This window comes from Topomyia yanbarensis, chromosome 2, assembly GCF_030247195.1.
Source record: "Topomyia yanbarensis strain Yona2022 chromosome 2, ASM3024719v1, whole genome shotgun sequence".
Classification (NCBI taxonomy): Eukaryota; Metazoa; Arthropoda; class Insecta; order Diptera; family Culicidae; genus Topomyia; species Topomyia yanbarensis.
Window position 1 is genome coordinate 430,421,112 of NC_080671.1, and position 27,168 is coordinate 430,448,279.

Consider the following 27,168-nt stretch of genomic DNA (forward strand, 5'->3'; position numbering starts at 1 on the left):
TCGATGCAACCTGGATGAAGTCTCATCGGCCATTGGTGCAGTCAATTGGCGTGAGATGCTGGATGGAAACGATTTGGATCAGACAGTTTCGGCATTCTACGAGGCCATATATGTAATTCTTCGCTGCAATGTTTCTAAAAACGTACCACTAAAAAGCAGATTATAAGTATTCGTGGTGGAACGCTGAGCTTGGTCGGCTGCGCAACGTACTCCGGAAGCAACGTAAGCGATTCTTTCGTCACAGGACCGCCGACAACAAAGCTGTTCTTCGACCAATTGAGCTGCAATATGAAACAGTACGGAACAGTGCATTCGGTGAGTATCTCATCCAAGTCCAATGCAAGCTGCGGAACAATCCCTCGACATTTTGGAAGTTTATAAATATCTCCGGGGATATTCCAGAAAATGTTTATCTGCGTGACAAATGTTCCGCATCCGAATCGGTGGATCTTTTTGCAGATCCCTTCCGAGATGTATTTACCAGCCCTCCTGTCTACCCATCGCAAGACTACCTTGAAACATTGCCAACTTATCAGCCTCCGCCCTAACGTAAACGATGCCGATGTTCTGAGAGCTTTGTCCAGCGTTGACCCGCCGAAAGGGCCAGGTCCGGATTGCGTCCCGCCTTTGTTCATAAAACATTGTGCCCGAGCGCTTTCTGTACCAGTAAGCATTATTTTCAAGCGCTCGATCACGTAAAAAATGTTTACCCAAGTGTGTGGAAAGAAGTTGCTATAGTTCCTATACATAAGGCAGGAAGTGCTCGTAATATTGAAAACTATAGAGGGATCTCGCTTCTGAATTGTCTGGCCAAAGTTCTGGAAAAGATTGTTTACAATGCGATGTACGCTGCATCTTCGCACATAATTGATGAACGTTAGCACGGCTTTGTAAAGAAACGCTCGAACACTTCGAACTTGATGATGTACACAAGTTTTCTAGTTCCAGCCATCGAGAAGTGCCAGCAAGTTGATGCGATATATTTTGATTTCACTATTACATTCGACAAGGTGCCGCACAACATTGCGTTTATTAAATTGCAGCGACTAGGATTTCCTCCGTGAATAACTGGTTACAATCTTACCTTTCTGAACGATCCGCTTTTGTTAGATTCGGCACTACATGCTCAAGCGTATTTGAAACACCAACCGGTATCCCTCAAGGAAGTCACCTAGGGCCACTTATCTTTATATTATTCATCAACGATCTCTGCACCCGCATAGTCTGGAAAACTGCTTTACGCTGATGATCTGAAAATCTTTCGCTCAATTGCACCGGGACTCGATTTAGCTGTGCTCCAAGAGGATATAGTCAATATTGAAGAGTGGTGCTCGCTGAATGGAATGCAGATCAACGTCGATAAATGTAAGGTGATAAGTTTCGGGCGCACGACAACTCTAAGGCGCTGCGAATATACCCTTCAAGCGTGTGTCAGCTAAAGCTTTTGCAACATTGGGTTTTTTGAAATCTATACAGGGTGTTTGGTTCATAGTTAAGAACCTCTCGAGGGATGATTGACTGTCATATTTGGAGAAAAAAAATCGTTCTACACACACCATCAAATCTCAGCCGTTACTATGTTATTGAACTTTTTGTGTTAAAAACTTACTTGTCTTAAAATAGCTCTAACTCAAAAATTATACTTTGTATTTCAAATCTTTTAGATCCATTGGATAGACGAGAAAATTTTACATTGAAAAATGTCCTCAAATGTTTCAGCTAATCAGGTTAAGTAACCTTTTCACAGTAATTTATTTAAAATTTAACAATTTTGATCGATTTTTCGTTCATTTCGATAAAATTTTAATAGTTAACATCACCATTTTAATAATTCAAACTGTTAGTCTTGAAGAGTTGCATAATTTGTTCTTTGACATGATACACTTATCTTGTCTTGTTTTCATGTGTTTGGGTTATTTTTATCTCATATTCACTAATACTAGCTCTTATTGAAAAAGCATGGCACCTATTGTACCTTTTATTATTTTTTTCGAAAGCCAGGAAAATTTTGCAGAGAAAAATGCATTAATACCTTTCAGTTAAGTGAATTTAGTATTCTTTTAGAAGTAAATTATTATAAAGTTAGTGCTATTATTGGCATTTTCGTTATTTTCTTAAAATAGTAAATAATAAACATCACCATTATTATCATGGAATTAATGCATCTCAGCAAGTTCTACAATTTTTTCTTTGACTCCATTTAATTATCTCTTTTAGTTTCGAAGCAAAATCATTTTTATCTTCTCGTTTCATATGCAAAAACAACGATTTCGAACCCACTACATTTGTAATGAGGTCATGCTATGTTAACTATTAAATTGCAGCGAAATGAAATGCGATAAGGATAAAGTGTCAAATAAGTTGTAAAGAATATTAAGGAGCACCAAATGAACAATAGTGACGATTAATTTAGTTGATTAATAATTAGAATAATTTCGAAACTCAAAAAGCGCTAATTTTGAGTTATTTTACGAGTAAAAAGTCATTTAGTATACTTAACTAAAATATATCTGTACATACATCGAAAGGAAATTTTCTCAGCTTTTCAATGAAGCCCTGGTAATAGCGATATAAAGCATATTTTGTAGATTAGAGTCTTTTAAGAACTTGCAAGTCGATTACAGGAAAAGTTTAGAAGTGAAATTACAAGGAAACGAGAAGATATAGGAATATTATGATGAAGAACAAATTATGAACCGCCCTCAAACCCATCTTTTGGATAATAGATATTGCTATAATTATAATCAATTATTTTGAGAAAATTAACAAAAACCTCAACAAAAACACTAACTTTTAACTACTTTACAACTAAAAGGAAATTAAAACTAATTAACTAAAAGATATGAGAACACCATTCAATAGAAAATTTTCTCACCTTTCCAATAGAACTGAAAGATTTAAAATACGAGGCATACTTTTCGAGTTAGAGGTATTTAAGGATAAATAAGTCTTTTTACACAAAAAGTTCAATAACTCTGTAACGGTTGAGATTTGATGATATGTGTAGAACGATTATTTCTCCAAATATGATAGTAAATCACCCCTGAAGAAGTTCTTAACCATGAACCAACACCCTGTATACAGCGTACTGGTCCGGAGCATTTTGGAGTACGCTGTACAAGTATGGGCGCCGTACAACGCCGTGTAAAGCAATCGATTGGAGCGTGTTCAAAGAAGCATTGTACGGTTTGCCTTTACCTTCCGGAAGTCGCGCTGGTGCACTGAGTGCACGCTGCTTTGAAAATCTAGTGAAATTGTCTTAGAGCACCAGCGGCTGCTCATTCAGTGGGCCATAGGCGCGACTTCCGGAGGGTTAAGAAAACTGCCATGGAACGACCCTATCCGTCTGCCACCGTAATGATAGATATATGCTGCTAAATTTACCAACGCGTGACTCAAGCTATTGCAAAAAATGTTCATTTTCGATATGTTGTCGAGCAACATTAACTGTCCCGATATTCTCTCTAGGATTAATTTGTTTGTTCCTCCTCGTGTTATAAGAAACCGACCGCTTTTATGGATTCTAGGCACCGTACAGCATACGGCCAGAATAATCCGGTAGATTGATGTTGCCGCAAATTTAACGAAATTCCAAATTCTTTGACTATCATATTAGGTACTAAATCTAGTTATAACTCAGCGATTATAAACTTTTAACACTATAACAATAAGTCATTTACACTTAAGGGGTTATATACAAAGTTGGAACTCAAAAAATCGAAAAAAATTAATTGAATATTCTGAAAATACATACCTTTTAAAATATCTGTGCAAAATTTCATCCTGATCGGAGCACTAGATTTCAAACTACAGCCGTTCGCAGCTCGCTGGTTCTTCCGCGCATGAAGTTAACACAAAACTTTAAACGCAAATATCTCGAAACCAAATTGTTTGAAAAGTACCCTTGCGAAGAACGTGATATCGCAAAAACTATTCATCCGATTTTCATCATTTTTTTTAATTGTTTGTATTTACATTCTCGTGTACTTGAACGGTTCCTTTTTTATCCAAAAAATTTGATTCTTTGCGATTAATTTTTGTTTAAAATTTTGGACACCACAAAACTCATTTTTTGGTTAACACGTTTTATTTGCAGGAAAAAAATTTTATTGGGAAACCAATCCGTTCAAGTACATCACAATACATTTTTCTTCACTTTTTACTTTTTTGATTTCAGTTGAGCGGTTCGGCTTGGAGAGCGTTCACCGCAAAACTCTGCCATAAAACTCGTTACGGGGCATGGGCCATAACTCCGCCAACCTTCAATATTATTTTTAATTCAACTTATTTTTTCGAACTTCGATAGCACTACCAACGAGCTGTATTTTAAATGTGTTATTTTTTATTTTGAATATGTTATTCAGCAAAGTTCATTCAAATTTACTATTAACCCTCCGGAAGTCGCGCATATGGCCCACTGAACGAGCAGCCGCAGGTGCCCAAAGACGATTCGCTAGCTTTTCAGAGCAGTGTGCACTCCGTGCACCAGCGCGACTGCCGGAAGGTTAAACAAGCTTGCAGAAGAAAACACTGTTTTAAATTGAAACCTGAACCTGAAAACATTTAGATTTATATGTCTGATAAAGTTTCATGAAACTTTACTAAATACACTCTAAGCTTGAAAATACCATCGAAAGCCCGTAAATACCATTGCCCATTTATTGGGGTGTGGAACCACTGTGCACTCGGTAGATAAGCATATTCTTTGCATAATCAACATGCAATGTACTTGCCGATTGTCCAAGTGAATTCAAAAAATGTTCCACCAATGTACGCAGTCTCACCTGAAACAAAAAAGAAAACAATATCAGTTATGGTTCTTGTATCCTTGTCTATGCTCAAAAAATTGGTTTTTCGCATTTGTTTTCGTAAACATCAGCAAGACGTCAGCTGCGGACGATGACATGAACGATAGCGACGCGAGTACATAGTACACTGAAAAAACTAGACACGTTAACGTCATGTGGAAAACACTTGAATTGATTCAATTGTAAAACACATGAAAAAATACGTTTGCCATTTGAATATCTAATAGAGTGTGGACAATGTGATTTTCTAGTGGAATTCTTGCGAACTTTATGTGAAAATCACATTAACATCATAAGAAATACTATTTACTAAAATTTCCAAATGAATTACACGTGAATCAATTAGTTTTACCTATAGATTTAATGGGTAGAAGAATCGGCAAAATCAATTGTTTTACATATGGATATGCACTATATGTTTTTCCAAGAGGGTGAATGTTTTGACGTTTCTTTGAAAAATGAGTGAAGCCAACATAAGCTGCCTTTCTGGCTCGGCTGGTTGTCAAAAATGACAGCGCACACGCTTTAAGCAACGTTCACATCGCTACGAGCCAATGTTGTTAACTCGACCTGAAACTTATCGAATGCAAACAAACTTCATTTTGATGTGCTTAACTGGTACTCATGTGATAAAAGCGTTCGGATTTTGTGGAGAAGAAGCAATGCAAGAGAAAGCGTGATTTCTCATATATTGTTAATAATTACTTGTTTTGAATCCAACATTCAAACAGTGTTATAAAGTTCATGTGAACAGACCTTGAACATTTGAAACGTAGCTAGCGCTACTGGCATTTGGTGGCAGCTTCAGGCAACAAACAGTTTTCATGGGGCTGTGTTTTTCACATGAATGTCATGTGGAAAGTTCATACTATGCGACTCAACAGCATGGCATCCGAAATTCAATGGTAAAACATATCGTATTCGTGTGAAAGTCGTATGAATATAATTTAAAATAGCATATAAACTGTGTTTTAATAGATTTTCATGTGAAATTCGAAGGGAAATCATTTGATTTGCTTTTAAACATGCAAGTGCACTTGAAAATGATGGTCAATTTCCTTTGATTTTATAGTGTGATTTTTTATTAGTGTAAGCTCTACCGTTTTGGATAAACTATGGTCGCTAGCACTGGTAAACTGCGTGCACAGAATTAGATTTTTTCCAATAAGAATATCTCGCGCGTACGCGTCGGTTACGGAAATTTTCTCGTTCCCGTAAATTTTTTAACAACAAAATTGAAACGCATTTTTTTCAATTTTCCTTTTATTCTGTTGTACTTGCTTCATTTGTGTCGAGAAAATATTGTGCAAAATTAGTCTTCCCGATAAACAATCTCTAAAGAAATTTAATTTCAACGCGGATCATTCGAAAGACGTGACACGTTGTGCCGTGGACGGCTGATGCTACGCGTTTTGCAAGTCTTTTGTGCGTGCAAAATAAAGTGTGGGCCGAATCTGGTATCCAGTCGAGTATCGAGTGAACAGATAAGTGCCTTCCTATACTAAGAAGAAGGCTATGGCCAAAGGTGGACGCGATTTCCTAATCTGTCACGTTTTTTAGCAATAAAATGTCTAGGTACTAGGAAATTTGAAAACTGTGCTATATTCTTGCACATTCGAATCTGTTGCGTTTAGCTGACTCCATAATAATATACTCAGTTTAGTGAAAACGTCAGCCCCGGTATTGGTCTGTGGTTTGCAGTCAGACCAGCTGCCCGGATCATCATCGATGCCTTCTTTGTCAGATTTTTTTTATTGTTGCGGTATCCCATCTAAGCGGAATGCTCGGAAAAAGTAGCATAACGGTGTTTCCCGAAGCCTGCACCTCTTGCAGACCAGACAAGCGAATTTGGTGAGATCAATCTAATTATTTATTTTTATCCATTTAGTTGAATATTATATAAATCACTCCAAACCCACAGTCCCTTTTCCTTCCCTACTAACAGAGAAGAGAAGGGCCACTCGAAATCAAAACTTCTCACAATTCTTTTTAAAATCACTAGCGGCGCGTGGTGTCGAAGCCCTGCAAAATACACTGTTAATCAACACATTAGTTTAAAATTATACGACGTTACTGGTATAAAATATCTAGCAAATTCATCCCCGATAATCCGACAAGTGGTCAGAATATGTTCTTCCAAATAAAAATTGTCATGCAATAATTAACCTATCTTTGAAACATTGACTGCGTTTTTGGGTTGCAAACGGATATTTTACTTTAAATATTAACCTATCCTTTTCCATCGAAAAACGAAAGTTTAACTGTTTTTCGTTGAAGTATGTAAGCATACATTTACGTTTAAATGCCGAAACTTTTGACTGCACAGTTGATTCTTAGCGCACTGGCCAAAAAAGATTTTCAATAGATATCTTCCCAATGGTTATTGTGTGTCCTTTCTTTTGAGAACCACAACGCAAGGACATTAAATTTAAACAGAAACAGCATTTTGTTAGCCAGTCATTTTCCTTTTCCAGGATTCGATATTAGTTTTTTGGTCCTTATAAAAGTGAAGGAAATTAGTTTATAATTATTTTCAATCTTTAATATTAAAGGCCGCTTTGTATAAATTCTCAATTCTCTCAATTCTTTTCAAGGATTTAACGTCTCATTTCAATTTTTACGAAATGTCACCAAGGTTTGTAAACCATGATGGGCTTGAAAACTTCAGCGGATTGATTCGTATAATAAATGCAAACGACAGAGGTCTAAGCAGTAGAAACAAAGTTATAGCGCTGTTCGTCTTGTTCCTGTACGGGGGCGGAGCGCGTGGCGTGAAACTATAAACGTGAATAATCTCGAAATCATGTTTTACCGAAAACGTTGTTGCAATGACTAGGATTGCCGAAATATCTTTCGGACGATTCCAATTTTTGTTTTAAATTCTTCGTACCTTTTTTCTTCTCCTAAGGGGGCGTCTGGTGTAAAATAATCGAAAATTTTTTATTCGCGTAATTGTTAGTTATCCACAGGAAAATTTAAAAAAATAATTAGAAAAAAAATACGCAAGATATGGTAGGTATGCCGAGACACAGAGAACAGACGTCCATCTTCAGCATTCAACTTGTGTAAAATCTCTAACGGTTTCGAAGGTAGTTGGGATATCCAAACCCGGTGCGCTACTGTCATGTTTTTTGTGGCTGAGTTCGACAGAATTGACAGCGGTTATTCCTCTACCCAGTCAAACTAGTCCGGAACCGATTCGGACTTCCAGCATGAATTCCAGCTCAAATACATCGACCGATAGAGACGGATTGGTTGTTTTCTTTGAGCAAGATTCCATACTGAATCCATTCAGGATTTCGAACCGGTTCCGGAATGAATTTGACGGATAGTTGGTGTGGCGGCGCTAGTGTTTATCGTATATTAATTCAAATGTTTACACACGTTTTTTAAATAGTTTTGTTCGATCATGGATGTCTGTTCTCTGTGGCCGAGATATGCATTTTCCCTTGAATTGATGTGAATACTTTTCTTTTGGAAAAACAGAATCAACAATTGGAGATGGGACTATTTCTGTGGATATTGAAAAAACGAGAACTTAATCGTAGTCTCTTCGAATACACTGATTTTAATAGCCACGATATTTTCCCGAAATCTTAATGTGCCAGATTCCTTCAAGTTTAGTTTTGGGTGGTTTAATAATTTTATGAAACGGTACGGGCTACGTAATGTGAAGTTGTGAGAGGAAAAATTATCCACTGATGTCATACCATTTGACCCGCTGCGTTGAACAATGATGGCAGACTCTGATCTAACCAACAGCTTCAAATGGGTAGTGTGATAATAGAAACATGGCGAAAATAGGCTCATTATCCTACTATGATTTATTCTTTGTGACTAACTTTATCTTTTTATTACTTTTTGTTTATAGACATACATGAGTTAAATTTTTTGTTTTGTTTTGAATATATCACGCTTCAAATATAGCACACTAAAATACAGACCGGCCGTGATATAATCGAAACATTACTGTAATTATTTTTCATTCGAGAAAGTGATATACTGTGTGCTGATGCTGATATTTGGCTGCGAAAAACGAAAAATTGCGACTCGGAATCACTTGCTTCATTTGCGATAAAATTTCGTCTACTGAAAAAATGAAGCTGTGACCAAAAATTAGGCACTCTATGAGACGTTTGTTTGACAACTCAGTGGTGGGTTTTGTCAACAAGTTTATTTTGCTTTACTCCTGCGAACAGAAAAACCCGTCCGACAAACATCTTTCATTAGTTCCGATTCGTTTGATGTTGGATCGAATCAACGGTTTTATCGGACGTTGTGCCCAGCAGTGCGGAGTAACGTCAGAAGAAACAATCAAGAAATAATCAGCTGATCCAACAGGTCTCGTGGATTGCCTAATTGTTAAATTAATATGTGACATTAAAGAAAAATTTGTGAATGTGGCAACCCTGGATGTGGCTTGTACTGACATTTGGATGCGAGATGTGACAAACCTGTATTCAGCAAATGAAATGAAGCATATGGGTGCTTACAGAGTGGCGGCGATAAGCTAAGCTGAGGTTAAAGCTGACATTAGAATGCGAGGAACCTGCTTGCTGCAAACCAAAGGGATGATGTCAAAGTGAAAGCCGAGCGTACCTGCACCGGCTACCTGCTTTTACTCTGACAGGTTCCATTTGATATGCTGCAAGCAAGTTTCTCGCATCTCGGATCCTACTGTACAAGCCCCTACACAGTTTCTCGCCGCCACTCTGTAAGCGGCTTATCACAGTAAACCAGGAGGGTGTCACTCCTGTCATCTGCTATGGAGATATACAGACTTTGACAGCAGTCAACATATGATGGGCCTAGCCGCTTTTAGGCCCACGTCGCCCGTGCAATAGCATTGGGTTGTTTTGATTTTAACAAAGGAAGATGTTGGCTAGTATAAAATGGCCGCCTAGCAGGGGGCTGCAGTAAACCTAAGAGAAGAGGCGACAACAGGCTTCTTGCTCTTCCTAATTTTTTCGATTAGGACTTGCCGTAAATTTAAAGGCAACAATCGTTCATCGTTGCCAGATTCCTTTTGGATGCTTTTTACAATTGCTGAAATTAAGTGTACATCAAAGATCGCTCCTCATCCAAGAATTGCAATGCATTTAAAATTTAAATTTAATTTTTTTTTCATGTCTCATAACAATAGACGTTTTTATATTGATATTCAGGACTTTTATTCAATTTGTATGAAATGTTGATGTGTATGAAAAGCAGCAAGAATAAATTCAGCAGCACTGTTTTCTATCCCGTTTGACTGGCAAAACGACCAATCAGAAGCTGGTTCAATATTGAGGTTTGGTACTGGATCAAATCAGCCACGTGATTGTTTTCTCTTCTCTTAGCAGTAAACGCAAGCAATCCGCGCAGATCCGCTCGGCTTTCATTAAGTTTGTTTCAATACACGCTACTTGCCCCTAGTTGCTCCGTAGCAAACAAGTACAAAAAAAACTAATTTTTAATTCGGTTTGCTACTAGAAGTAAACAAGGAGAAGTACTTCCAGTTTCTCCAGGTACTGCAACAAACCTATTTTGACATCAATCCTTTAATTTGCTGCAAGCAAGTTTCTCGAATCCCGCATTCTAATATCAGTGCTAGCTCCAGCTCAGTTTCTCGTCATCACTCTGTCAGCGGTCTAACTCAACATTTACAACCTGTTTACTGGTAATATGCATCGCAGTGTTAAATTATTTTACATGTCATGTTAAAAAAAATCTGTACCATACTGTACTTTTTTACAAAAATATGTTATCCGTATCGTTAAGAATCTGTACCAAAAATACTCAAAAAATCTGTACCTTTCTAGATAAATCTGTACTTGTAGCATCGCTGCTACACACTTTTTAGATCTGCGTACCGAGAAGCAATTATTAATCAGTTACTCAGCAGCCAAGTTAAAGAATTTTTCTAAAATAAATTTAAAAATAGTTAGACTGTTAGAGAAAACAACTCAAATGCTGTTAAGACTGACAATGGCGAGATTGTATACGTTAATTGGGTCATTAAGTCATATGATGTTTTCGATTTTTTCCGATGCAGCTGACGTTTTATCGAACTTTTTTTTTATTTTTTTGTTCGCAAAATTACAATTTTTTTTTTACAAAATTGAATTATCACAAAATCTTCCATTGGATTCCCTAATATGTGCTAAGTGCTCTTGTGAACTTAAGTACTCACATTAGCTTTTACTTCATTGGATTGGAATTCAGAAAAAAAGTTTACTTACGCTTCAGCTTAATTATCACAAGTAATATTTATGACAAATGGAAAAATCCACCACCCATGCGGAAGATCACGTTCCACTACTTAAAAAGAGGGCTCTGCAATCATGTGCTGCTTAGTAAAGGTTCCTTACGAGTTGCTCTTCACTGTGCAAAATTAATAAAAGCATTTCCGTCGGACCAGGTAATCAGAGGACATTCCGTTGAAACTGAATGATTCTCCGGACGCCCCGAAAAAATAACAGACAATGTCGTTTTAGAAAACAAGTGTTCAATGATTACATACAGCAATAAGGATAATATCAATCAGAAAAGTAAAATCTATGATACGAAATGCAATAATACATTTTCTGTTATTTACTGTACGCTTTAGCAAAGCACGACCTTACCGCCTGCAACGATTTATACGAGCCAGTCTCAAAAGTTATACTAGTTGAAACGTCATACGGGTGCACTCTCAAATCAAAGCAAGGAAAACCAGCAACAAATCCGATTCGCTTTTGTGAGAACTTTCGTGATTTTTTTTGTTCGAAGTGGCACTTCTCTTCTCTGCTACTAACCAATTCTAAGAACCCTAATGCCTATGGAGATTGCATGGGTTTCCGCATCTTCTTAAGGTATTCAACTAACATTTCCTTCCCTTTGGCGATCGTAAGAGATTTCACTATATCAGCCACCCATGATGAGTGCGGTCGTTTTTGCTTTGAAAAAGTTGCTATTGGCATTTTCTTGATTTCATTCTTTATTTTGATTATCAGATGTTTGATAGTTTTGGGTCGAAAATTATTGACATATACTATCCGCTTCAAACTCGTCAATTGGACGCAGTTGTGGTACATTTGGAGGTTACCAGCTTTTTGTACAAAAGGTATGCCATAATCCTCCAATGCACCCAAAACTTTTTTGTCAGAATAGCTAGGTGCCAGATTAGACGTTCACTGTCATTTCAATATTAATTCGTCAAAAGGGCGAAAGTGTTTTTTTGTAAACAAACTTGTTTCGCTCATTAGTCTGCTGCAGAGTGGAATTTCATGAAAAATATGCGTTAATGTAAATTTTTACCCTTCGTAGAAGCAATTTCAATTGTTTTCTGCTTTGAAATTATAGTAAAATAAGAGAAATCATCAAAATAAAAGTTTGTTTACAAATCTTATTCGCCCTTTTGCAAATTTAATATGGATTTTATTTATATGGTATCTTCTAGGTGGTCGAAATCAACACTGGATGTTTAACATATTGTCTAGAGTATGACGTTTAGTGTGATGCCTTGCGCAGGGTTGCATTTTTGTTTTAATGCTGGAAGGGTTGTCCAAATTTCATTCCGCATACGTTACTTACTACTTCGTAGAAACGAAGCACCATATTTAACTAGATTCATCGAATCTAGGCCATGTATGCAATAAAACAATGTAGTAAGCTGCTTAAAATAGAATCAAAATAGTGAAAATATCGAATGAAAATTTCATGAATGAAAATCCGAATACAATTAATTGCAAGTAGTAGGTACTCATGCTTCAAAATAATCCACTATTATTCGCTCGTTGCGCTACGTTACCTGCATCAATCGTTTACCTCACGTGGAAGATAAGCTAATCGTAGCCTGAAAAGGCGCCCGCCAGAATAAAAACATCACCGTCATCATTAATGCGAGAAGAGGGCATTTTAAAGTCAATCGGTGAATAATCGCAATATACTCTACCTACTGTGTTTATTTCTGTCCATCGCACTGAAATAGAAACACACTAGCCCCCCGCGAGCGTTGTCCAGCAAACATGGCCTACTATCTCGCAACTCGAAACGATGTTTTCTATAGTCGAATAAAGTTTCCATTGTAGGTTAGGTATATGCACCTCATCAATAATAAAGTGTACATTTATCAGCGTATAGTCTGGAAATATGCAAAAATAGCTTCCACCCAAAATCCCAACGCAACAAAACAACAAAAAAGCGACAAGGGCGATTATCAGTCTACCGGCGAGTTGCAAAACAACCGCACACTCACCGGTCGGATGATTCAAGCTTCGTCACGTAGGACTTGGCGAATCGTGGTTTCGAGCGCGCAGGGATGTTACTACATCTACTACACGGAAAAAAAACTTAGATATATGCAGTGCGCATATTTTCGCTCTCCGTCTCTGTGATTTTTATGCATTTTAAATTAGTCAATTGCATTAAATTTGCAGCAGATTAAGATAGATAGAAAAATATTCTATTGCCGTTGTCAAAATGAAGTTCTCCGTGTACGGAGCACTATCAGTGGTGCTTAGGGTGGCTCACCTCGCCGCTGCTGATAGGGAGGTCAACGAGCCGCGGGCCGTGATACGGTAGACCCCAACCGAAATCTACCTTTTGACCAGGTCGGGTACTATCGTGAATCGCGTATGTATATTTGAACCAACGACGTTGAACACATAATCTAAATTGAATTCGGAGCTGCAATAATGAGGCTATTTGAACTTGACCTTCCAAATGTGTGGTTCGTAATTGCGCACCAATTAAAACAAAAATCATGTCGATGAACAACCCTTTCGAGATTGTGCCATGCAATGCTGGATTGTTTGCGTTCGTGTTTTTGAATTTTTTGAATTTTATTGTTATGGATTTTATTTGAAAGTCTTGCTTAGTAGTACACAGTAGCTCATAAGAATGATATGGATGTGGCTAAATGTTTTACCTACAAGTACGTTAAGAATCTAAACTTTAAAATCGTTTCTACTGTTATCCTCTAATACTTATGCGAAATACTTGGAGCCATAATGTATAAAGAGAATTTTTTAGATCTTCCGATCGCAAATAAACAACATGACAATGAACAACATTAACATGTGATTTAGTACATATATAACATTTATATACTAAAATATATTATTACAGTTTCCCTAGAAAACGATTAAAACCAGTGGCCAAAACATCATCATATTCATATTTTGGCGCAGAGCTTCCGGTTGTTTTTCTAACTTAAAATTATCATTATTTTAGTACTAGTCATGTTTGTTTGAGTGTCGAATAGACAATTTTTGGACGAACAACGATATATTAGAAATAATTTCCATCAATGCATTAGTCATAACTCCTTATCAACAAATTAAAGCTGGGCGTTTTCCAACAAAAACAGTGGTGACCCACTATACTGCCCATAAAAGCATAAGAGTCCCATATGGATTTTTGACGAAAATGAGTTCTGTTGGATTGTATTCTGTATCACCACTGAATCACAATGAACAAATAAGATTACCAGGTTTGTTATGAAAATACCAAAACATGGTTGTCCCATTCATAAGGCTCAATGAGAATGTAAATCTTCAATAGTGTTTTTCTCGGCTTGCTGTTTTTCATTATGGGACTCTTATGCTTTTATGGGCAGTATATGTTTTGGTTTTCCCTTAGAAACAGAATTAGGTTGCTAATGAAAGAACACAGTAGCTAATCAATGTTAGGTAAGTGATAAGCTGAACCGTGAAATACAGTTCACGTACGCCTGGAGTCTTACCCTAGTAAAATGAGTAATCGCACAGGTGTGTCAATCTGTCTCGCATACCTACGGTTGCATTCCTATATTTGTCAGTTTGTCATTTTTTGATCTATAGTTCGACATTTCGAACCAGTTTAAAATATACTTCCAACCTCTTTTGAGAACTGTAAAACACTGGTTATCGTGTCAGCTCCGAATTCAACCAGTTTCCAACACGCTTTGAGTTCTAGAAAATAATGACTCGTTTGTTTCGGCTCAGCTGGTTCAGAGAAACGTGATCTGCCTTCCACCCAATAACAGACTGCATACAACATATCCCTTTCCACGCGAAAGCCTTCTCCGATCCGAAATTCTGTTATTATTTTACAGTGGATCAATTCCGTAGATAAAAAAAAATAGACATAGAAGCACACAGAGAACACTGGATAAATTTAGGGATAGGAAATAGGGGACCATCAATCACAATCATCCGATTTTCCTCTCTTTCGATTTACACCACCACCGCAGCAGGCTGGTGGAATGTGAAAGAATGCGCAGTCAATTTCGGTGTCTCACGTGCATTCGTAGTAGGGCGTCTCAAACGATTAGATTCAGCTGTCAAATAATTCTATTTGAACTATTTTTTACTGAAATTAATTTCGTTTTATGTTAAATGTTTTTGCTTTAAATTTTATAGTTCGAATCGTGTGTCCTCCAAAGCATCGGATATCAAAATAAATTAATCAAAATGAATAACTCTAATAAAACTGCATTATATTCACTACAGCTACACCTCCGCAAAACAAAACATGAAAATTATGTTTATTATAGATTCTTGAGCCTGTCTAACTTGTTCGTATGCAGGAATTACAGTTACGACATCACTGCACTGAATCGATAGACTATGCTGCGGGTTCGGGTTTTCATCGACATGTTCGACTTGTGCGTTGTTGAAAAAAGTTGTAGGTATCCGATCCTATTTACAACTTAGTAGATCGCTGCCGTCATGAGTCACTCGTCGTACGTTCGAGTCCCAGTCAGGAAGGATTGTTAGTGGTTGGCTTAGTGTAGTGACACTTTGAATCTTTTCTTCCAAATAACCCTGCTGGAGCATGAGTGAATTTGACAGTTCGATAGTTAACATTTTCTGTACTTAATTAAGGTCAATATTTTGCAACAAAAAATAAAAGGAGAAAAATGGAATTTTGTGTCGAGCTTTCTGGTTTACGCAGCTGTCAATTCTAACTAACTATCCAAACGTCAATATTTGAAATGGGTCGCTCTCTCAATTAAATTTCACTATTCGAGAGAAAATAACTTTGGAGTTGTCAAACTTTAATTAAAAGTTTCTACGATTTAAATTCTCCAAGTGATCCACAGCTTAAGAATTGCTTGCAAAATCTGTCGGAATAGAAAGTCAAGTTCCGCAACGGAATGCAGTACCAAAGCTTTGCTTTTCCTACTTGAATTCGAAATGTATGAAAGGTAAAAGAAAAGGTAGACATAATTCGAAAGTAAAATTCATTTAATTCTTTCGCAGTGTAAAAGTCAGTTAAGAGCTTCAAGCGTTAACCTATGGCTGAGATCCGTCAACCTAACAATCGCTTAAAAAGTCTCCCTCGAAAAATCCAGATTGAGTAGGATTCTTCAGTAAAAGTTGACTATTTTAAAGCAGGTTATTGCGTCCAAGATTCTGTAGGGTAAACAAGAAATTATTGGAACATTTTTAAATGGGTGTAACTTATTCCACACATGGCACAAAATTTACCAAATTTTGCACGGTTTCTCTTTGAAGTGTATTGTTTACATCCTGCAATTTTCCAAGTTTGTTTGTGTGTTTTTCTGCGTCAAAATCGAAGTGAATCAATTGGAGACGGTCCTTCGTACTTTAGGAATGCTGAAAATCTGTAATTCGACCATCCCAGTACCGAAAAAGATTCCAGGATCGCTTGACATTGGATCACCAACCCGTAACAGGTAGAAAAACCAAGAGCAGTATGTAAAAAGATGGAAGGAAAGACAAAATATTATTTCACCAGAAATTCCAACATTTCCTCTCGTGACATTGTCAGAGAATTAGCAGTAGTACTTTGCCATTTTTTGGAGCAGCACCAAGAGTTCGGTGCATTTTATCTCCAAGAACAAGAATCTACAGAATTGTCCTTAGCTAGGTCCAATTGAGATATAGTGGACCATGATACAGCGGAAACCAATAACGTATTCGCTTGAGCCCGAAACTGAGTCTGTTTCTAACCCAAAACGCTGTCAGTTCATACATTTTGACAGCAGTTGGAGTTAGAACTGACTCAGTTTTGCTACAAGCAAGAATAACATAAGAAAGACTAAGAAAAAAAATTAACAATGCAAATGCTTAGGAAGAGTTAAATGACAAAAAGTATCATATATATGGGTCAAAAATTTCACCAAACATCCTTCAATAATTCTTTTAGGGAGACCTCCTCATCAGTGACTCATCACAAAGTTGTTTTTAAGCATGTTTTAACACAAAAGCATGAATAGAAACAATTTTGTTTTGCGTTTTTTCGAACCAACAACAAAAAAGTCAAAATGTCAAAATAAATAAAAAGGGCAGATTTAGAAACAACTAGCTAATACCCATCGCGCGGTGCTGCGACTTTCAACGAAAAGGAGGAAAACACAATTTGTTCCGAAGCGCCATCTGGCGAGCAGATGATCCCCAACCAATAACACACAAACACGCTCCAGAACAAATACCTACTATGTATAAATTTTGACGGCAATCGGTTAAGTCGTTTGGGAGTCCATAAATCATATACATACAAACATTGTCTTATATATATACTAGCTAATACCCATCGCGCGTTGCTGCGATTTTCAACTAAATAGAAGAAAAACACAATTTGTTCCGTAGCGCCATCTGGCGGGCAGATAATCCCCAACCAATAGCACACAAACACGCTCCATAACAAATGCCTACCGTGCCTAAATTTTTACGGAAATCGGTTAAGCCGTTTGGGAGTCTATAAATCATATATATATACAAACTTTGACTTATTTATATATATGTATATATAGATTTTGCGCAGCAGCTCGGGCAAGATTCAGCTCACATTTTTTACCTGAAACAAACAAGTGAAATACCTACTTCCTATTCGGAACGCTTTCTGCGCAGGATAAAGGATGGTGATTGATTTCATTCGTTTTTTAACTAAAATACTCGATTTTTCGGCCTTTTTAAACGCACTAACAATATTGTAAAATAAGATTTTCTAAATACATTTTTGGTTCAGTCTGTGCACAATTAAGTTATCCAAAAAACAGTGCTTTACTTGCATACATAGCATGAACAGAGACCTCCTTAACTCATGAATTTCATAAAAATCACTTTTGGGTTAGATGGGTAGGAATCAACCCTTTGGGAAAAATAATATATTTTAGATTCAGAGCCATAACATAATTAATGGTTGTTTTAAAATATTTTCCTGAAAATAGTTGTTCTTTAATTACTTTATATGACACAAATCAATGCATTAACCTGACTGAGGTCTCTTATATTTTTACACTTCGTAAAACAATAAAAGTAAACCAACCACATTTATATCTTATTCGTTGGATCCTGTAAACGCAGTGTAGATGTGCTAGGATTTTTTGTTCTTGATAGCGAATTAGCCGCATTGCCCACTACATCTTTGGGGACAATCGGTTTGATTCTCTCGTTTCGTGTCATAGCTACAGCATTTTTGCTGTTCGTGGTCGGATGTTCTTGTTTGTATATTGTTCTTACTATGTTGTATCCGTTTTATTCGGCGTTGGCTGCTTTGTTGTTGGTGTCGGTTGTTACTTTGGAGCGCCTAGATGCAATCGTAGTTGAGTAGATGTTTGTTACTTTCTGATCCGCAATTTTTAGTCCAGTAACCGTTCGTGGTCTAGTATGAGATGACTGTGTGCTGGTGTTTGTTTAATTAGATAGTTTTTTCTTAGCAACTGCGCATTGTTTTCCGTGTTTCAACTACAGAATTATCATGTGAACCGCTGGGTAGTACTAGATAACCTGTTAAACTACCCAGACAAGTGTGTTTAACAGAACGGCAATAATGTTGACGTTTTACTTAGCTTCAAACTTAAAACCACGTAACGTATTCTTTGACGATCACTTGAGACTGAGACCGCGTTTGAAAATCATAAGTGCTGAAGCATTCTCTTAGTCACCGGGGTTTTATCCTGTTTGCGAGATTGCGGGCGTAGGTATCCACGCACACCACGAAGGGCTTGAGCGTTTGTATTTTATTGGGTTTGTCGCTTACGCTAGCGTGTAACTTCGGGCGCATACATAAGATTTTATAATCGTGTGGCCATTCGCATATTCGCGAGTATTATTGAATGATCGCATGCCTACCGTGAATCTGATGCTTAATTTTTAGTGTGTAGTAGACATGCTAGAAGAGAGTATTTTTCCCCATATCACTAGAGTTCCCGGTCATGTCGCCATGGACCATATTGTCTAGTGAATATGCGTGTTTTTTATTGGTCCAATTGAAGGCATGGACCTAAGCTGCTAAGACCGACGAATTTGTATGTTCCCGCATGAGTTTATTGGTGCTAAGATATTCACTTAACCACCAAGGTGTAGGTGCGCGTGGATGATCGCGAAGGTCTTGAGCGCTTGTATGTTAACGTGCTGACCGCATTTATGAGTTCATAAGTGCAAAACTGACTATTGTTGTCCTGTTTGTAAAACATGACTAGTGTTGTCATGTTTGTAAGATCGCGGGCTTAATTGTGTGTAGACGAAGCGTTTTTAAACAGCTATAACTTTTGATTGAGGCGAAATTTGCTCACAAAAACAAGTAAGACTCATTAATGTGATTATTGCCTTTAATTTGAGTATTAACAGTTAGAAGGACCAGCTCTAGAACTGAAGTTATTGCAATTAGTTTGATTAGATTCCGATGGAGCAGTGTTGCCAGGGACAGTTTACGTTGACGACGGAAAATGATTTTTTCATATATCTTCGTTATGGTGCAATATTATTGAAAACTGATTAAACTTATCAATTTAGACTGTCGTTGGCTACGTTTTTCATGTAATTGGACTATTGTAATAATTCTAGGAAAATTGTATTGAGCATTAGAAGGTAAAAATTGACCAGCTTCTAGCACTGCCATGGCAGCACCTATCTTTATGAAAATAGGCTTTCCGTGTTTCTTGACCCAACCGTTTTCAAGGAAAAATAGTTTTGAAACTCTACATGCACTAGAAAAAAGTTGGGCATGAAAGGGTTAACATGTTCGTGACGTCTGCTGGTGTGGATGTACCTTCACGTGGATAAATAAGATTTTATAACCGTGAGGCCATTCGCATATTAGCGTGTTCTTAAATGATCGCGCTGATCGTGAATCGGATGCTTAATTTTCAGTGCACAGTTCAGTTACTGAAAGAGAGTTCCCCCATATCACTAGAGTTCCGGGACATTTCGGAATGAAAAGTGTTGTCTAGTGAATATGAGCGTCATTTGTTTGATTGGTTCAACTGTAGGCTGCTGAGTTTGGGCTGCTAGGACCGAGGCTAGAGACTTCCGGACGTGACCGATACATGATCGCGCGAGCGGTGGGTTAATGCTTGAGACCGTGTTTGTAAATTGATAGGTGATTAAACGTTCACTTAATTACCGGGGTGTGTTAATGTATGTGTGGATGATTGTAATTGCATGTTCGCGTTTGTAACCAGGTTTGTGTTAACGCGAAGTCCACGAGCGTTTGTACGAATGGAAGAGATTGTGAGTATATGAAAGGCTATTCAATTAATAGTGTTAGTGAGTGTTAGTATGAATCGAATTTAAGACATAGTAATGAAAGGAAACATAACATGCCAAATAAACAAAGGATGCAAAGAGATTAATTTGCAGTGCATAAATTAGCCAATATTATTTTTGGTATATATGAGTAGTGGAAACGCAAACTAATAGAAGCACAACAAATACAGACTAATGAGGTAGAAGAAAAGAACACATTTAACATGCAATCAAACTACTTGAACTCGTCTAAATACCAGCAAATGATGGTTCTTTACCAAGAACGACAATTATATTCTGTGGGCGTTTTATCATACTATGCTGACCGAGAATTAGTAAATTAATTTATCCAATCAGATCTTTCCGAATGAATCGAATCGAACGCACAAATTGCTCACAGGAAAAAAAGGGACCAACGAATCCTAGGAAGGATTACCCACTATTCTATCATATACGCGAGTTCTGTATCCATTCCCTGACCCAGCTGTCACTCATATTCAGACGAACACATACACAGATAGACATACAACTAGCACAGCATAATTGTACACTAGTACTAAAAACTACAATTATTACAAAACGATTAGTAATAGGTTTCTACTTTTACATTTCTTTAATTAGCCTGTGCACGATGACGAAGCCGAACTCTAATGCACCCCACTGTGATGCTAATGTTTAGTTTAGAGTTACGGTTCGGATGCTAGGAGAGAGTGCATTCCCCTATATCACTAGAGTATCTGGCTATATCGCCCTGAAACATTTGTAGTACATATATATATATATATATATATATATATATATATATATATATATATATATATATATATATATATATATATATATATATATATATATATATATATATATATATATATATATATATATATATATATATATATATATATATATATATATATATATATATATATATATATATATATATATATATATATATATATATATATATATATATATATATAAATATAAGCGTGACTTTTTTAAGATTTCTTCAACTGAAGGCGTGGATCTAGGCCATTTGGACCGAGGGTTCGGGCTCCGAATGCGATGGATTTATGATCCCGTAGGAATGAGGCATTTGTTTAATCGCTCTTAAAACCGCGTTTATAAATTCGTATTTACTAACACGTTGACTTTACTGCCGTGGTATTTAAATGATTGCGAGATTGTGGGCGTAGTTATGCGTGAATGATCGTGTTTGTGATCGGGTTTTTATTATCGCGAAAAGCGCGAGCATTCGTATGTTATTATGCGCGTCCGGGATTTGGCGTTTGTATGTTTCGTACGTCAGCGCGCTTATAATTTAGTGTGTACTAATGCTTTTTAATAACTGTGTATTCTTTTGCATATTACCGTGTGTGTGTTTGCACGAGCGTTAATTTGCATCTAGTCTGGAAGCATGTATTTTCACGTTCATCTACTGGCTGAAATTCGGTTGTGGACAGGTTGAAAAGCAAGCAACATGAAAAAAGCCCCCTCGGCCACCTCTATTCACCATTCCAGACATATTGCTATCAGAGCGCTGTTAATTGGTGACAGGTTTCCGAACCAAAACGTGTCCGTTTCAGAGTGAACATCATAATCACCGAACCTTAATCCGATCGAGTACTTGTGGGTGGAGCTCGAGCAACGAATTCGTGTACGTACATTTAAGAATCCGGATGATTTCTTCCATCAGATCGTGCCAATACAGTCTTCACGCATGGGCACACTGATCCTGGGCTAGGGTCCCCGGGATGTCGGGGGCTCCGTTGAGGATAGATGTAGCTCGCTTGTAGTTGTAATGTAGTTGCTAAAAATGGCAGAAATTTGAACTGAAAGTCGTCAATAGTTCAAAGTTTATATTGGCATTGTTTTATCAACATTCCAATGTCTCTTATCGATAAATTGCAGCAGAGCAGCTCAGAATCGCAAATTGATTCGTATCCCGTGTGATCAAAACGTTCAAAGAACATCAGACCACCAAACGGAATGATACTAGCGGTAGGAAACGCGATATGGCAAGGCCAGGATGACATGGAGCCAATTCCAGTGTCACACAAACATTTAAATTAAAATTTCAATTAATTTTGAGCAAAACCAATAACATTGACCGGAGTTGATGGGACCAAATTGTAGCGGCAAACAGAACACGATGCCTAATAAATATGAGTCTGGCAAGCATTTTGCGGTTGTGGTAAAATTATTTCGGTCTTCATCACATTTCGGACTGTCAATAGTCGAATCTACGCAAATAAACCCCTGAAACTTTTGCTATTTAAGATCTCGAGAAGGCCTTACACGGGTTTAGCATCTTTCACTTTGTCCGGATCCTCTTAGATTGGTACGGAACCAAAAATGTGTTTTTTGATCTAAAATAGGAACATTCCAGAATATCGTCCTATCGAAAAAATTTAAGCCATCTGGAACCCGTCAAATCCCCTTTCTTTTTGTTACTAATAATATTTTTATGAGAAATCTTGTGATCCTGTTATAAAATAATTAAAATTTTAGAGCGTATTTGAATATGTTAAATTTAAAGCCTCACTTAACGGTCAAACGATGAACGCAAAGTCAAACTGTGAGCCACTTTCCTTGCGATAGAACGCTTGAATTTTTCATTTTAGTAAATCCCAATGACCTTGACTGGGACTCAACCTAGACACCGCCGGTGCTGTTCATAAAATGTGGCTAGGTTTTATTTTTTAAAATGCACTATTAAGTTCATTTTTGCGTCCTCTCGAGCCGATCATAATAAACGAATGTACATACAAAACGTCTTTTTTCGAAGTTGGGTGTCAACTCTGTCCAGTTTTATCATATCCGGAATGTTGTACTGCTCGCAATCAAGAAGTGCCAAGCAAATCTAAACGGGACTATGTTTCTGGGTACTATTGTAACTCCCGTAGTTCATAAATTAGTGAACTATATTTGACACTGTTTGCATTTTAAAACATAACATCTAAATTGCAATCCAAGTGACGGTCATAAGCTAATGAAAGAAAAATCGAAACGTTAAACCACGGTCAAATGGTGTAGATTGGACCATCTTTGGTTTTAAAGCTATGACAAGAACTCCGAAAATTTAATAGCAATACGAACGAGCAACTGTCAAAATCAACAACAAATAACTGTTTCTATATGTTGTCCACATTCTGGAAATTCAAAGATATTTTACTGAAAGTCATCTAAAATAGCCACGTTTGCCCGTATGTAAACAAAGTCTGGCAACTATCGATATAGTGTAGCCTCGATGTTATCCAGTTCCAGACATAAGGAGCTTCGCACTTAGTATTCGGAAACTACCTTAAACAAATAACGGAATAAGAGGATTTTTTTGGAATCTACACAATCTTCAAATGGTGGACGGCAATCCAGCCCTGCTTCATCATTCCAACTTGGCCAAGGCACTCTTCATACTCAAACTACGTCATGCAACTATGAAGCTCAGATTACCACATGATAATTCTGACAACTTACTGCTACATTATGCAAATGTTATTGGGAGAATCGCCACGCAATATCCTTTATTTCTAGTCTTCAAATGTCCTGTTATCTTTCCAGTTGTCCTTACAATATCTATTTTTGGAAAAAAAAACCTTGGATTGAAATATAAACCTTCTCTGAGATTTGATATTGTCCCCAGTATTTCATAGTTTTTTTTTGAGATTCCTGCACATGACAGTCACTTGCTATAAAATTTTTGGACCTACTCGGATTATCTTGCGTGTAAAATACCTCCTGGTGGCAGAATATATAACCAGTGCGCAGGGGCATAAAGTGGTCTTAAAAGGGCCCTGGTTCGTGCAAGAATGGGCGCACATACCAATTAATCCTTTAACCCCTCTGGGTAATTCTATGCTAGCACGCTGCGCAACAGTAATCAAAGCAAATGACTACGCAACTAAATACTAAGATTACTCGATGGGATTTTTAAATAAAATGAACTTACGGTTAAATTCCTAATTTTTTAATTTAAATTTGCAGTTTGCTGAAGTTTTTTGATCACCTAAATTTCGAAACTGTATGATTGTTATAACCACAACTCAAACAGATATTAGAATCAGATGAACGATTGCACGCCTAAAATGATAACAGTCATAAATGTTCATTGCACGGTTATTAAATTGTATTATAATACCGAGATAAAAAGATGTGACCGCAAAATATTGGTTTGGTGCATTTTTATGTCCGCTGCGTATTTTTTTGGTAAACTAGTATTATCACTGCACAGCAGGCTATCAGCGATCCTTCATTGCTTGTACAGTGGGTAAGTAACAAAGCGGTAGGTACAATTGTTCATTTGCTTTCCTATAGCGAATCGATTTTTTTTATTCTTTTTATTCGGTTTATTGATTTCATCAATTTAGTGAGTAGGCACTGGTAAAGTAGGCGAGATGACGACGAAATGCGTACAGGTATAGATCAATTGGTGAAATTAAATTGAAATGTACTCTTATTATTTCAATTTATTTTATTTTGGCGGTCATTCCGCGCGAAGTGGCCAAGGTACGTTTAATCGACCCTATCGAATTTGAACCAATTTGTGAGTTATTGTTCATCGTACGCTAATATACAAATATCTACATTTATCTGACGATTGAACTATCCCTCGGTCCATTGGAGCCTCCCCCGTTGCGAGAAATTATCAAAAATCATGCTGCTTTTCTTGTGTTTATACCTCCGGTACTACTAACTCGTTTTTTTTTAAGGAAATTGTTCAAGGAATCAAGCAAAACCGTAAGTTTTTGCCGGCAGTACTGCCTAATATGCTTTTCCCGTTACGAAGTGCATTTTTCTTACGATATAATATATTATGTGTAATCAGAAAACGTTTGCGTGCCAAGTGAGTTCACATGATAGTCGTCCAAACCCTTTCAACAAAAACTGATTGAATCGAAAATGGTAGCGTTTACCCTGCGCCTTGGTACATTTCGGCTCGAACGCAGCAACCGTCGGTTGTCAAACTGCTCTGGGTGCATGTTACCACAGCCGCCCATTCCAACAATATTGTCGAGTGGTTGGATGTTTGCTCGTTTCCCTCGTTGGCCCTTCCCAGTGTCGTTTCCAGGTCGGTATACCTACTCAACATATGTTCATTTCGTAGTTTAATATTTGCTCAAGCTTTTCCATGAGCTGTTGAAGTGGAAGCTGTTTGACTTGTAAAGGTATATATGATTGGAATGTACCGCCCACTTCAATCGGCATGCAGTTATGTGCTTCAAACAGGAGAAATTGGTCATTCATGAAGTTTTAAAATCTGGGCCCATACTTCAAAAACGAAATAGCGATAGGCGAAACGCAATTAGGCCCTTTTCCGGTCCGAATACAGCCTAATATAAATTGGAAGAAATTATGATTAAAAAACTCACCTCGAAACACGATCCTCAACTAACACCACACGGGCTGTGACTCCTAGATCAACGGGTATCTGCTGAGTTCACCTCGAACAATTTGGCGTTGCTTGTGAGCACGATGTTTACAAATATCCACAGACACACAAGAGGTGGCGGCAGATCGGTCAGTTTCTATTTTTTGTCCCGTATTCGCGCACTGAATCAATTTGATTTTGGTTAAATTGGCGGTACTAAAAAAACAAAAATAGTCCCGACCGACGATTCCTTTTCTCGATTCGATGTACTAGGTACGTATTAAGGAACCGCTTTCTGCGATTACCGGTCGATTGCTTATGTTTGAAGACTGTCCCGGCTACCAGCTATTGTTACGCGCTCGATTGTTACAGGGGACCCATTTCAGCACTTAACAAAAGCTTGCTGTCTTCTGTCGACCACTCGCCATGCCCTCATAACTGCATTGCAGAAACATATATAGGAACTTTTCCAAAACATACAACGACACTAACGAAACACTGAATGTTACTAATTTTCACACCATTTCAATCTCGAAAACACACATTTCAACCATTTCTTCGTGAAACTCGCCTGCTAAATGCGACACCTTTAGATTAGCACAATGAACGTATTTACTCTGCAATTCTTCCCTGCCGAGAACCAGCGAAATCACGAACGATCGCAGATTTGGTACAATTTAACAATTCGCACTTTTGTCCAATCGGTGCTATCACGCAGATGTGCAGGCTCTCTTGTTTTTCTTCTCTCTCCGGTGTGTGTGGATAGCTCACACCTCTCAGATACGACAGTTGTGAAATTTGTCGTACTTGTGCTGGTTTTTCCGGTCAACTGTGATTTTCTTTCCAATAAGTATTTTTGATGCTACAAAATGTGACTGTTTTTCTAGGTACTAGATTTTCTGCTCTAAGTGTTAATTGTAGGACTATAGTAATGAAGAAAAAATACGTCCATATACTTCGACCGTTTATCGAAGACTAAATGCGAGCCACTCCCCGACGCGCGGTAATAAATTCGAATTCGTCGTCGTCGTCGGTGCCGGTATGCGACACAGGCAGGCAGTTCGGTCGAACGGGATAGAGTATAATTTTTGAATGCAGAGTAGAGCAAAAGAGAGAACACCGAAGGATTCTCTCATAGTCGCAATCTCCCACTGCTGCGCTACCGCCGGCTACGAGCATACACACGAGAGTGTTGACAAGGCTGCAATCACTGCAGGCAGAGCAACCTGTTGCACTGGAGGTATTGATTGCAGCAAATATATTTGTATGATCGTTTAGGACACTTCTGGAACAATCTGTTAAGTAGGTCAGTTTAAATGTACTATTTTGCAATGCGATATTTCCTGTAACTCAATTTACATCATTACAATTTACAAGTTTGGTTGAACGTAATCTACTGAATTATAACATTGACCATTTTAACGTTATAACATTGAGTTAGCGACGTTATTTTTGTCTAACATTTGAAAAGGATATTTGAAGACTTGTTTTCATTAGGTCCAATCTGCAAATGAAAGCCCTCTTTTTTCGCGTTCTCTTTCGATTATTACTG

At 37.5% G+C, this 27,168-nt stretch overlaps 1 protein-coding gene across 3 annotated transcripts in view; it reads right to left on the reverse strand.

Moving 5' to 3' along the window:
* The window catches only part of LOC131685389 (protein phosphatase 1 regulatory subunit 3C), a 151,387-nt gene extending 124,788 nt beyond the window's left edge, over nucleotides 1–26,599 (reverse strand). For 2 of the 3 annotated variants that reach the window (XM_058969090.1, XM_058969088.1), the window contains exon 1: nucleotides 25,618–26,599. Coding sequence is in view for 1 of the 3 variants with exons in the window: in XM_058969089.1 (XP_058825072.1) it covers nucleotides 3,755–3,782 (28 nt within the window). In the remaining 2 variants the exon portion in view is untranslated. Of the gene's footprint in view, nucleotides 1–3,754; nucleotides 3,869–25,617 lie in introns of those variants that run through there. The other variant, XM_058969089.1, reaches the window with a different exon arrangement.
* Nucleotides 26,600–27,168: the final 569 nt, after the last annotated feature.